The 13,873-nt window shown below is 58.3% G+C and overlaps 1 protein-coding gene across 5 annotated transcripts in view; it reads left to right on the top strand.

Annotated features, from left to right (window-relative positions):
- The window catches only part of LOC133349359 (FYVE, RhoGEF and PH domain-containing protein 4-like), a 50,045-nt gene that overhangs the window by 23,762 nt on the left and 12,410 nt on the right, over positions 1-13,873 (top strand). For 4 of the 5 annotated variants that reach the window (XM_061562721.1, XM_061562720.1, XM_061562719.1 and 1 more), the window contains 3 exons: positions 955-2,344; positions 5,358-5,739; positions 12,741-12,815. In XM_061562721.1, coding sequence (XP_061418705.1) covers positions 955-2,344; positions 5,358-5,739; positions 12,741-12,815 — 1,847 coding nt within the window. The remainder of the gene's footprint in view (positions 1-954; positions 2,345-5,357; positions 5,740-12,740; positions 12,816-13,873) is intronic. The other variant, XM_061562718.1, reaches the window with a different exon arrangement.

Raw genomic sequence — 13,873 nt, 5'->3', positions numbered from 1 at the left:
TGGCGTTTCTCCCGAAGGGGCGTGTCTTTGCCCATATATGGTCTTGAGGATCTTGAATCGAGGTCGATCGTATATATTATGGTTCGGTCGATCCACCGGTCGTCTCGAAGTCGATCGTAGTTTGCGGGTTAATCGGCGTGTCGAGTCATTGCCAATCGATCCATAGATCTGGTAATCCCATTGATTGGCTAATATCTACCTCATCGGTGAGTCCGTCGCAGTCCGATTGTATTGTACCGCAGCGCCACCCCCTCCTCACTTGAGCCGAACCGCGCTGCTGCTGCCCCCAGCGTCACGCACGGCCGCCGCCATGATGGAGGCGGCGGCGGCTCGAAAAACCAATCCCTGAGAATTGCCCGCGATGGAACTCGCAACGATAAACCTCCTCAGCCCGGTCCTAGCCCCCGAGACACGAACCGAGCCGTGGTCCCGAGGCCCAGCCTCACACCAGCTCTAACCCAAGAACTTGCCCTAACCCCTGCTCAGATCACGTAAACCTAACCCAGGGCTTACACCGTAACCATAGCCTGAACTGAAACCCTCACAGAGCCTTTAGCACCGACTCCTAGACCTAACCTGAACCCTAGCCATAGGACGAGCCCCAATTGTAGCCTTAACATTCAGTCTAGACCAGGGGTCGGCAACCAAAATAACAAGAAGAGCCATTTCTTTCCAATTCGGTACAAAATTCAGTATTTAAAGAGCCGCAATGCATCTGAGTACATACTATACATACGTACTCATCGTCAAGAAGCAGCCCGTAAAGAGCCGCATGCGGCTCCGGAGCCGTAGGTTGCCGACCCCTGGTCTAGACCATAACCTCCGTAATGCCAACACGAACTGTAACATTGCCCTGTATTCATAACCCCTAGTAAAACAATTTTAATCCAGTGGTCAAATGATAAAGGCCTGTACAAATTAATTGCTTATTTTGAACGTTGATTTTCTCTGCAGCTCCGGTGAGGCCCACGGGTTCGCCGAGTCCACGCACCCCGCTGGCCACGACCCGAACCCCGACCTCGACCCCCGTGGTTCACTCCCCCGCTGCGAACAACCTGAAGCCCGTGGAGCTACGGTACCCCAAGACCCCTTCGACCCCTTCGACCCCGTCGGTCCGACCTAACGGACTCAGCCCGGCACCCGCGTCCAGTTTGTGGCCGCACGTCGCCGCCGCCACCACGGACCACAAGTTCCAGGGGTTTCGGGTACCCCAGCCGCCAGCCCAGCCCTCCAGGGCCCCCACGGAGGAGAATCGGCCCACGGTCGCGAGGCCCTCGCCGCACGGCACGGCCGCTGGCGGGAATGTGGCGCTAGGCCCGAAGACCACGGGCACGCCGCGCCACGCGGACTCTGAGATGAGCGCCCCTGCTCCACGCACGCCGCTAAAATCAAAGCCCGCCGCCGGTCTCGGCAAGGACCTGGCCGGTGGCGCCGGCGGGCCTGGCTCGCCCAGCCTGCAAAAGGCCGTGACTCCCAGGGCCCCCGAGCCAGACAAGGCTGCGATCTCGCGGGCCAATGGGCCCGGTAAAATTGAGTTGCCCAAGGTTTTTGAGCCGGGCAAGACGGAGACCTCTAGAGAGCCAGGTCCCGGTAAGGTTGAGTTGCCCAAAGTCTTTCAGCTGGGCAAGAAGAAGACCCCGAGGGACTCGGGACCAGGAAAGATTGAGTTGCCCAAGGTTTTTGAACTGAAAAAGTCTGAGACCTCAAGAGACCCAAAGCCAGTGAAGATTGAGACTCCTCACGTGTTCAGACCTGGCCACATTGAGACCCCTAGTGATCACGAGCCAGGAAAGATTGAGTTGCCCAATGTATTTGAACCAAGCAAGAATGTGACCTCTGGCGACCCGGGTCCGGGTAAGATTGAGTTGCCCAAAGTATTCGGACCAGGTAAAGCCGAGACCGCGAGTGGCCTAGAACCCGGAAAGATTGAAACTCCTAAAGCGTTTAGACCGAGCAAGACGGACGCCCTGTCGCCCACAGCTCCGGGAAAGATCGAGACGCCCAATATGTTTAGGCCGAACATTGCCGAGACCCCCAGGGCCCTCGCAGCAGGCAGAGGGGTCCCTCCCACGACCCCGACGCAGGCCACGCCGGGGCCCGGCCCGGCAGGCAAGCCGGACATCCTGACCCCCAAGCCTCAAGCCACGGCGACGCCGGGACCGGCGACCGCGCCGGAGAATGGTGCCGCGCGGCCCACGGAGGCCGCGGCTGCCCCAAACAAGTTGAGCTGGCTGTGGACTCGTCCGGCCGGGCTCCCCGAGCAGGCGGAATCCGAGGAGGTGCACGATGGGATCCCCGCAGAGAGCCCCACAGAGAGCCCCCGCGCGAAAGACGCCCCTGAGAGGTGAGACCCCCCCCCCCCGCCACTTCCTCGGCTGCTGAGCTGGCCGGTGCCCCCCGGTAGTTGGGACATCATCGTGATCATCTATCGTAGTAATCATCATCGTTGTACTCATCATCGTCATAATCATCAGCCCCCAGTCGCCGTAATCATAAAATACACATCCCGTGAGCCGCAAGGCCTTCTGGGATTGCGCAATGTCAGCTACGTTGATTCAATGTGAGCAAACTCTGGATCGGTTTCAACATTCAGGGTCTCAGCATCATCATGGTAATGATTACGTGGAATTATTTAGTTGTGTCGAACTTGGACCCCGTATCTTCATCGAGGGTCCTCCCCTATAAACATCTGGCAGCTCACCAGCAGTGGTTCCAGCCAATGGCGGAGACAAGATCTTCAGGTAGGGGGGTAACACCTCCAGCAATGAAAAACGATAGGAGTTGTTAGTAGGTAAGGAGTTGTTGGTAGATAAGGACTTGTCCCTTGCTTTTTATTCGACGCGTGTGCGGCAACGGCGCAGCCATCGATCGAGGGTCGAATTCGAACCGCGTTGTGTGATCGGCGTCGCGCTCGCTGAAGGTGAATGCCTTCAGGGAAGTCGTGTACTGTTTGCGCAACTGCGCACAATTCTGTGAGTCACTTATAACTGCTTTGCCGTTACTTATTGCCAATGATGAACTCAGACTATTGTCCTATCATCTCATAGAGTCCCTGGCGCGTAATAATATGCTACACAGTGGCAGTGGGCGTCGCAAAATGCCGATTTACTACTAATAAACCCCAATGATCCGATCGAAATGAGGGATTTCGATCGGATCATTGGGGGGGGCACGTGCCACCCCACCCCCCCACTGGCTCCGCCAGTGGCTCCGTGTGTTGAATCACCGTTGCTGTGTAAACGACGCACTCACAGAAGGCCGTGCTGCTCGTGGGTTGCGTAAAAATCCACTTTGTGTTCATGTTTATTACGCCGATGGCCAGATCTGTGCAGGAGGCGGTTGTAAGGGTTGTCCTCCGCAGCGGCGCTGAATGAGTGTTGCGTGTGTGAGGTCTGCTGCGAAACGCTGTGAGCCGCTGTGATCGACGTCACACACTGGGTTTGTCTAGCGCCCACTCAGCCACCCGCTCACTCACTCACTCGTCACACTGCAGGTCGCAACAGCACACCGAATTCACAAATTCACCGACTCGCCCACTGACGCACTCTCTCACTCAGCCACTCACCACACTGCAGGTCAGAACAACGCTCCCTCACTCGCCCAACGATCCACCCACTCACACCGCACTGCAGGTCACCTTCTCTTCCCGCTTCTTCCCTTCGCACCGCGCCACTCTGGAATTCCCTGCTCCCGTCCTCGTCTCTTTTCCCTCCTAAGTTCTCACGATAAAAACAAAAACCTTTCGAGACTCAAGAAACGGCGACTCGAGGAATGTCCCAGATTCACGTGAGACACGTCACTGGGAGCGAGGGGGGGGGGAGGTGGCGGGTTTTTTGGGCCGTGAGAGTTTGTCTGTGTGTGCGTACATCTGTCAGTCGTCTCCACCCGCAACATCCCATACATAATCTCTTTCCAGCAGCAAGCGTTCCTCACTTCACGAGGTAACCTCAAAGTGCACCTAGCCTCTTGATTGGATGACACCGGCAGCAGAGCCTCTAAACGGGGGCATGACGGCTAGCGTGCCACTGAGCCACGGCACCGATCATGACATCCACAATGACTTCAATCGTGCCGCTCGTTGCTGGCCGCTTGGCGTCTTGGGCCATTCGACCTCTGCTCTGCACGATCGTGATTTTGTACAAACAAAAAATTGGCCGTGCCTCGAGCACGTGGCGGGTGGGGAGGGGTTTGTGGCGTGGGGGGGGGGACATGGGGGCTGGAGGAGGGGCGATCCTCCACTCACGGTCACTGCCCTCACCTGTCCGCCCAGGTGAGTGAGCGCGGGGGAGGCAGGGGAAGGGGGGGTCAGACCCGCGGGGCTGGGCGCGTGCGTGCGACAGGCTGATCTCACGTTACACACGCGCACAGAGAGAGAGAGGAGCCGGTGTGGGCGGTGGGGGTGGTGCTGTATTTGCCGTGTGCGCTACTGTATCCGTGAGGTCCGGGTCCGTGCCTGACGCGAGGTGGGCACGCGGCCGCGGGTCCCTGTTGATAGAGGCGCCCGGCACGCGCCCACAGCAGCAGCGGCGGCGGCGGCAGCCACGGCGACGACGGTGGAGCGTCGTTGTGACGCGAGCGGCGTGGGTGGCTGGGATCGACGGGAGCGGACCGCGTTCCGAGCCGGCGCGCCTCTTCACCCCCCCCCTCCCCCGCGTGTGGGGGGACCGGGGGCTGTCCGCGCTCCGCTCGCGGTGGCGACGGCGGCGGCGGTGGCGGGACGCCCTTGAGCACAGAGAGAAGCGCCGCTCGGCTCGGGAGTCGAACCCGGCCTGACAAATTTAGCGGCCACGCGTACGAGGCTGGGGGGTGGTGGGGGAGGCGGCAGGTGGGCGGGTGGGGGAAGGGGGGTTGCGGGTGCTGGAGCGTGGCTCTCACCTGCACGAGACGGGGAAGCGCCGGGAGTGATTTATTGAAAAAGGGGGCAGCCGCTGCCCTTGGAGTGAACGCTCCACGCAGCGGCCGCCTTTGCCACGAGTTGCAGAGGGCTTCTCGGTGAAGGAGGCGGGGGAGCCCGGGACTACTCTGAGATCATCGTCACAATTATTATTATTATATCTTCATTTTTAAAGTCAAGCTCGACGTGGCATGAAGGACGCGCGCTCCGCAGGCGCTGTTGGCCGCAGGCGGCGATGGTGGTGCCACTGCCTGCGAGGGCCGGAGCAGCCCCAGCAGGCCCCGCACGGGCCAGACGGGAGGGCAGCGTGGCGCGGCGCCGCGGGCAGCAGCCTGCTGCTGTGCGGGCAGCGTGACGGGGCTGCGGGTGACGATGGCGGTGTTGACGGGGGTGACGGGGGTGACGGGGGCGATTGCGGCGGTGGTGATGGTGGTGACGATGACGATGAGCGGCGCCCGTTCAGCAGGGAGGACGGCGCGAGCGTGACCGGCGCGAGCGTGACCGGCGAGTGCGGAGCGGAGGAGTTCGACTCCCTGCTGTCGCCGTCGCTCCCGTCCTCCTCGCCCTCCGCCTCCTCGCTGCGGTCGCTGCTGGGTTCGTGGCCCGGGGGCAGAGCGCCGGACCCCGAGGGGAATGCGGACGGGGACTCCAACCGGGACAAGGACTCCAACCGGGATGGGGACTCGAACCGGGACAAGGACTCGAACCGGGACAAGGACTCAAACCGGGACAAGGACTCGAATCGGGACAGCGGCGTGGAGACTCAGGGCCTCCCGGGATCTCCCGGGTGTGGGGTCCAACCCGAACCGCCGAACTCTCCGGAGCCGATGGCAAGCGCGGCTCAGGTGATGACGCGCATGTTCTCATGTTGTGTGTGTCTGTCTTTGTCTATCTGTCTATGTCTGTATGTGTCTGTCTGTCTGTTTGTGTATGTGTCTGTCTGTGTCTATCTGTCTGTGTCTATCTGTCTGTGTCTGTCTGTGTGTGTCGGGGGAGCAGTAGTGTAGCGGTTAGCACGCCGCACTATGAATCCGGCGACCCGAGTTCGATTCCTGCCCTCGACCAATAACAGTGGCGAATATTTGAGCCGGTCCTGGGTCTCCTCTAGGTTGACTCTGCCTCAAATGCGTACTTGATGCGATGTTTAAACACGAGGGTGCTAGCCACCCACCCCCTCGTGTGCCATGCCGGTCTTCATAGTTGCTCGCTAACAGCACTTGCCCCAACAGTCTGTTAAGGCTATATTAAGGACCTTTATATGTGTGCTTGTGTCGTGTCCATCTGTTTGTATTAATTGCTATACTGCAGTGTCTATGTTGGTGGTTGAGTCGGCTTGAAGTGACCTGATGAGAGGTCAAGGCACCAATCATCATCAGAGACTCATTAATTATCGCTGTCATCACGCTCCTCCTCAAGCACGAATCACGGTCATCAGCAGATCCATCATCGTCCACCATAATTATCACACATCTGCATCATCATCAAACATTCACGATCGTGATGACAATTTTGATACACATCCTAGTGACACACACATCAACTTGCATAGCCTTAAACAGGCTCTTGGGGCAAGTGCTGTTAAGCACTCACCAACATCACACACTTCACATCATCACATCACACACATCACATCATCATCACGAGCATTATCACACACACACACATTGTCATCGTCTCACACATTCGCATTATCGTCATAAAACACTCACTGTAATGATCGCTCTCCGTGTAACATCGTCAACTCCCACGCCTCGCCACATGCCACTCGTCACCAAAGCAAACAGTGATGACCCCCACCCACCCACTAAGCTTCCCCCTCCATCATCACCACCATCATCATCATCATCACCACCACCACCATCATCATCATCACCACCATCATCATCATCATCACCATCATCATCGCCGCCCCCTCCGTCACCACGCCGGTGTTGGGCGCGCGAAGCAACCCCGGGGCTCTGAGCGATCGCCCGGTGTGAAAACACAAAGACAAACAAAGACAAAGATCCCCCGTATAGTTTTACAACCGACGATTGGGGCAAGTGATGTTAGCGAGGAGCACCTGCGAAGGTCGGGATGGTGCACAAAGGGGGTGGCCAGCACCACGCACACCGGGCCGCTCTCGCCTCTACCGAGTGGCCACGGTAGCTCATCTCAGGCTGAGTCGATCTGGGTGTAGGCACACGACCGGTTCATTGTAATGGTATCTGGTGCGTGTTGCTGGCTGCGCACTGCGCTAACCACTGCGCCTCCACTCCCCCCGAGTGGAAACAGAACACACACACGCGCGTACAGCGATTGCCCTGCGCGGGGCACGTGGGTGCTGTTAGCTATTAGCGCCGGTGTGAGATTGTAGTTTGACCCCCGTAGGATTCTCACTCCGTGGAGGGGGGGGAGGGGCGAAGTAGGGGGTCAAAATACAAATGTTATTCATGGCCCTCTTCCGAATATTACAACAATTGGGTAACGCTTTGGTGTGACGGCGTTGTGCAATGCTGCCGGCCCAGTCGCTCTCGAGAAAGAGCTTCTCGGCTCACCGGCTTTACCGACCGGGACGTGAACTTGTAAACCCCCCGCCCCCGTCTCTCCGCCCCACCGGCAGAGCCAGTTTTTGGGTCATTGTGCTCATCTCACAGCTGTTGTTATGATGGGAGTTGGCCGATGGCTGTCATGTTCGCCTTGAACCCTCATGAAGACAAATGGAAATTCGAAGGAGGCGATATGAAAACCTTGGCCACGCATCCGCGCTCCGATCACACCAATCTGGTGTTTGCAATCCGTCGGCGTTGCGTGTGGCTCGTTGTTGGCGGCCCTTGCCTCGTCCCGGTGGGTGGGGAAGCGCGCGAGTGGGAGCTGGAGCAAGCGAGCGTGAGTGGGAGCAAGCGAGACGAACACTGCCAGTGGGACAATGAAAGTGAGGCACAAACGAGACTCACAATACAAGCGAGGTATATAATACAAATGAGACAGACAATGGAAATGAGATGGGCAATACAAACGAGTCGGACAATACAAACGAGTCGGACAATACAAACAAGTCGGACAATACAAACGAGTCGGACAATACAAACGAGTCGGACAATACAAACGAGTCGGACAATACAAACGAGTCGGACAATACAAACGAGTCGGACAATACAAACGAGTCGGACAATACAAACGAGTCGGACAATACAAACGAGTCGGACAATACAAACCAGACGGACAATACAAACGAGTTGGACAATACAAATGAGATGGACAATTCAAACGAGTCGGACAATACAAACGAGACGGACAATACAAACGAGATGGACAATTCAAACGAGATGAACGGAGACAAAGACGATGACTCCAGGCAGGGTTTCATCTAAGCCGCCTCTGTCTGAGTCAGAGATCCAGAACATATTTTCCATGCCCGGCACACCACACCCAGTATGCCCACATCTCGCTATGACTGTGGCTGCAACTCGAGTCACCTGCCCACCTACTCCAGTCGACACCGGCGACCCGCAGAATATTGAGTGGGAAATTAAACCGTGGTGACCTCATCCCCACCCTAGTCCCAGACCAGGGGTCGGCAAGCAGAAGAACAAGAAAGAGGCTTTTTTTATTCGGTACAAAGACTCAATACTTCAAGAGCATGTGACTAACCCTTTCCTAGACCATAACCCTTAACCGTAACCCTAACACCCAAACCCCATTCCCGTCTCCAACCCTAATCCTAACCTTAACTCTTAAGACGGTCACTTATCATAATCCTAATCGTGGCCCATACTGCAACCCTAATCTACGTGGCTAACCCCAACCACGAGGACGCTTTGCTCTCTAACCACAACCTTATCCCGAACCCCAGCCCCAACCGCACCTGCGATTAGCACGGTTGGTCATGTATGGTACGAAAGAAGTTCAACATACAACCATAATTCTAACCCTATCTTTAACCAAAACGCAAACCCTACTCCAACGGTAACCTTGACCTTATAGCCAAAACCCTCTCCCTCACCCGAATCCTCGTGTCTAACAAGAACTCTCACCATAATCCTGACCCTTACACCAACAAAACAGGCCAACCCTAGCCCCACCCCCTAACCCCAACGATACCCCTAACCCCACCCATCTCCAACCCTAACCCTGACGATATATACCCATACCCCAACCCCTATCTCGAACCCTATCTATAGTCCTCACCCGCACGTTCGCGTTGTACCCGCACACACTCACGTCACGGCGCCCACTATCATCATCACTATCATCATCACGATCATCATCACGATCACCATCACGATCACCATCACGGCCACGCCCCTGAGCCCCGATACCAACCGTGAGACGTGATTGGCGACCGCCCCGGGCCCCGCGCTTTGGGGGGGGCATGCTTTGGGGGGGCTCCGCGATTCGACGTCACGGCTTTGTTTGAAGGCGTCGTGGGGAAGCACACACGGGATGGGGTTTGTCCCGGGCCCCCCACACCACCCCCCCCCTATGGGCGACTCTGCCTGGGGGGACGGGGAAGTGGCGGGGGGGGTGAAGAGTAGGAGGGGGGGTCTGGGTTATTTTTGCTTCAGCCACCCCCCCTCCCCTCGGGGCTCCCACGATGCTGACTCGGCAGTCCCGGGGCTGTGTGCACACCGAGACTCGCTCGGGGAGGGGACACACACAGGTGGCGAGTTGGTGGGGTGTCTGTGAGGTTGTCTGTGTGAGGTTGTCTGTGTGTGTGTGAGAGGTTGTCTGTGTGTATGTGAGAGGTTGTCTGTGTGTGTGTGAGAGGTTGTCTGTGTGTGTGAGGTTGTCTGTGTGTCTTTGTGTTGTCTGCGTGAGTGCGTGGGGAGCGGTAGTGGAGCGGTGAGTGCGCTGCGCTACAAACCCAATTCCCGCTCACGGCCAACACCTGTGACTGATTCATTATCTGAACCCGTCCTGGGCATCTCCTAGGTCCACTCAACCTCAAATGAGTACCTGGTGCGGTGTGTAAAGATCGTCACTAGGGAGACAAAGGCGGCCGGGCGTGGTGCTGGCCACCCCACCCCCTCGTGTTCCATGCCCGCCTTCATAGGTGCTCGTTTGCAGCACTTGCCACCACAGTCTATCAGGTTATACGGGGTCTCTGTGCGAGTCTACGGGGTGTATGGGTCTCTGTGCGAGTCTACGGGGTGTATGGGTCTCTGTGCGAGTCTACGGGGTGTATGGGTCTCTGTGCGAGTCTACGGGGTGTATGGGTCTCTGTGCGAGTCTACGGGGTGTATGGGTCTCTGTGCGAGTCTACGGGGTGTATGGGTCTCTGTGCGAGTCTACGGGGTGTATGGGTCTCTGTGCGAGTCTACGGGGTGTATGGGTCTCTGTGCGAGTCTACGGGGTGTATGGGTCTCTGTGCGAGTCTACGGGGTGTATGGGTCTCTGTGCGAGTCTACGGGTGTATGGGTCTCTGTGCGAGTCTACGGGGTGTATGGGTCTCTGTGCGAGTCTACGGGGTGTATGGGTCTCTGTGCGAGTCTACGGGGTGTATGGGTCTCTGTGCGAGTCTACGGGGTGTATGGGTCTCTGTGCGAGTCTACGGGGTGTATGTGTCTCTGTGCGAGTCTACGGGGTGTATGGGTCTCTGTGCGAGTCTACGGGGTGTATGGGTCTCTGTGCGAGTCTACGGGGTGTATGGGTCTCTGTGCGAGTCTACGGGGTGTATGGGTCTCTGTGCGAGTCTACAGGGTTATGTGTCTCTGTGCGAGTCTACGGGGTTATGGGTCTCTGTGCGAGTCTACAGGGTTATGGGTCTCTGTGCGAGTCTACGGGGTTATGGGTCTCTGTGCGAGTCTACGGGGTGTATGTGTCTCTGTGCGAGTCTACGGGGTGTATGGGTCTCTGTGCGAGTCTACAGGGTTATGTGTCTCTGTGCGAGTCTACAGGGTGTATGGGTCTCTGTGCGAGTCTACGGGGTGTATGGGTCTCTGTGCGAGTCTACGGGGTGTATGTGTCTCTGTGCGAGTCTACGGGGTGTATGGGTCTCTGTGCGAGTCTACAGGGTTATGGGTCTCTGTGCGAGTCTACGGGGTTATGGGTCTCTGTGCGAGTCTACGGGGTGTATGTGTCTCTGTGCGAGTCTACGGGGTGTATGGGTCTCTGTGCGAGTCTACAGGGTTATGTGTCTCTGTGCGAGTCTACAGGGTGTATGGGTCTCTGTGCGAGTCTACGGGGTGTATGGGTCTCTGTGCGAGTCTACGGGGTGTATGTGTCTCTGTGCGAGTCTACGGGGTGTATGGGTCTCTGTGCGAGTCTACAGGGTTATGTGTCTCTGTGCGAGTCTACAGGGTGTATGGGTCTCTGTGCGAGTCTACGGGGTGTATGGGTCTCTGTGCGAGTCTACAGGGTTATGTGTCTCTGTGCGAGTCTACGGGGTGTATGGGTCTCTGTGCGAGTCTACGGGGTGTATGGGTCTCTGTGCGAGTCTACAGGGTTATGTGTCTCTGTGCGAGTCTACAGGGTTATGGGTCTCTGTGCGAGTCTACAGGGTTATGGGTCTCTGTGCGAGTCTACGGGGTTATGGGTCTCTGTGCGAGTCTTCGGGGTGTATGTGTCTCTGTGCGAGTCTACAGGGTTATGGGTTTCTGTGCGAGTCTACGGGGTGTATGTGTCTCTGTGCGAGTCTACGGGGTGTATGTGTCTCTGTGCGAGTCTACAGGGTTATGGGTTTCTGTGCGAGTCTACGGGTGTATGTGTCTCTGTGCGAGTCTACGGGGTTATGTCCGTCCATAGGCGTCTGTGCGGTTCACTCACAGGCAGCCAGACCCAGATCCCAACCCAGGACCTTGGCCATCCTGTCCGAGTGTCTCTGATACGGCCACTGTGAACCTGGCACGGTCACTGTGAACCTGGCACGGCCACTGTGAACCTGGCACGGCCACTGTGAACCTGGCACGGCCACTGTGAACCTGGCACGGCCACTGTGAACCTGACACGGCCACTGTGAACCTGGCACGGCCACTGTGAACCTGGCACGGTCACTGTGAACCTGGCACGGCCACTGTGAACCTGGCACGGCCACTGTGAACCTGGCACGGCCACTGTGAACCTGGCACGGCCACTGTGAACCTGGCACGGCCACTGTGAACCTGGCACGGCCACTGTGAACCTGGCACGGCCACTGTGAACCTGGCACGGCCACTGTGAACCTGGCACGGCCACTGTGAACCTGACACGGCCACTGTGAACCTGACACGGCCACTGTGAACCTGGCACGGCCACTGTGAACCTGGCACGGCCACTGTGAACCTGGCACGGCCACTGTGAACCTGACACGGCCACTGTGAACCTGACACGGCCACTGTGAACCTGGCACGGCCACTGTGAACCTGGCACGGTCACTGTGAACCTGGCACGGCCACTGTGAACCTGGCACGGCCACTGTGAACCTGGCACGGCCACTGTGAACCTGGCACGGCCACTGTGAACCTGGCACGGCCACTGTGAACCTGGCACGGCCACTGTGAACCTGACACGGCCACTGTGAACCTGACACGGCCACTGTGAACCTGACACGGCCACTGTGAACCTGACACGGCCACTGTGAACCTGACACGGCCACTGTGAACCTGACACGGCCACTGTGAACCTGGCACGGCCACTGTGAACCTGGCACGGCCACTGTGAACCTGACACGGCCACTGTGAACCTGGCACGGCCACTGTGAACCTGGCACGGCCACTGTGAACCTGGCACGGCCACTGTGAACCTGGCACGGCCACTGTGAACCTGGCACGGCCACTGTGAACCTGGCACGGCCACTGTGAACCTGGCACGGCCACTGTGAACCTGGCACGGCCACCACCTCGCCGACCTCGTCACGACGTCCCCCCGTCGGTTCCCCCTCCTCCAGAAGCTGCACCTCACTGCCATGGAGCTGCTGGAGACGGAGAGGACTTACGTGAAGAGGCTCAGCCTCCTGGATGAGGTGCTCACCCTGCACCTGCACCCTGCACCCTGCACCTACACCCTGCACCTACACCCTGCACCTGCACCCTGCACCTACACCCTGCACCTACATCCTGCACCTGCACCCTGCACCTGCACCCTGCACCCTGCACCAACACCCTGCACCTACATCCTGCACCTGCACCCTGCACCTGCACCCTGCACCTACACCCTGCACCTACACCCTGCACCTGCACCCTGCACCTGCACCCTGCACCCTGCACCAACACCCTGCACCAACACCCTGCACCTGCACCCTGCACCTGCACCCTGCACCTACACCCCGCACCTACACCCGCACCTACACCCAGCGCATACACCCTGCACCTACACCCCGCACCTACACCTTGCACCCGCACCTACACCCTGCACCCTGCACCTACACCCTGCACCTACACCCCGCACCCTGCACCTATACCCCGCACCCTGCACCTACACCCTGCACCCTGCACCTATACCCCGCACCCTGCACCTATACCCCGCACCCTGCACCTACACCCCGCACCCTGCACCTATACCCCGCACCCTGCACCTATACCCCGCACCCTGCACCTACACCCTGCACCCTGCACCTACACCCTGCACCTACACCCCGCACCTACACCTTGCACCCGCACCTATACCCCGCACCCTGCACCTACACCCTGCACCTACATCCTGCCACTACACCCTGCACCGACACCAACACTCGGCACCTGCACCTACAGAAGGGTCGGGTTAGGGGTCCTTCCATCACTCTGCCGTGGGAGGGGCGCCTCCTGGTGGACACGGCGGTGTATTGCATGCAAAGTGAAGCAAAGGGCCGGGGCAGAATCAGAATCTTTATTTAGAGTGGAAGAATCCGATGAGCTATGAAGCTCTTTTCACAGATGTCCAGATTGCTCCGCTCCCTCCCCCCCCCCACTGCGGAGTGTGTCTGGTTAACGGGGTGAGAACTCAAGATTGCCGTGGTGAGCGGCGCTTGCAAGAGGGATCCGGGATGGCGCCTCCCTTCGTGAGAGCCTTGCACCACGAGACTCGCGCAGCATCGTGAGGGGC

Source organism: Lethenteron reissneri, chromosome 30 (genome assembly GCF_015708825.2).
Source record: "Lethenteron reissneri isolate LAM-NWPU_2019-01 chromosome 30, ASM1570882v1, whole genome shotgun sequence".
NCBI classification, from domain to species: Eukaryota; Metazoa; Chordata; class Hyperoartia; order Petromyzontiformes; family Petromyzontidae; genus Lethenteron; species Lethenteron reissneri.
The sequence above is the reverse complement of the archived record's forward strand: the minus strand, read 5'-3'. Positions and strand labels throughout refer to the sequence as shown.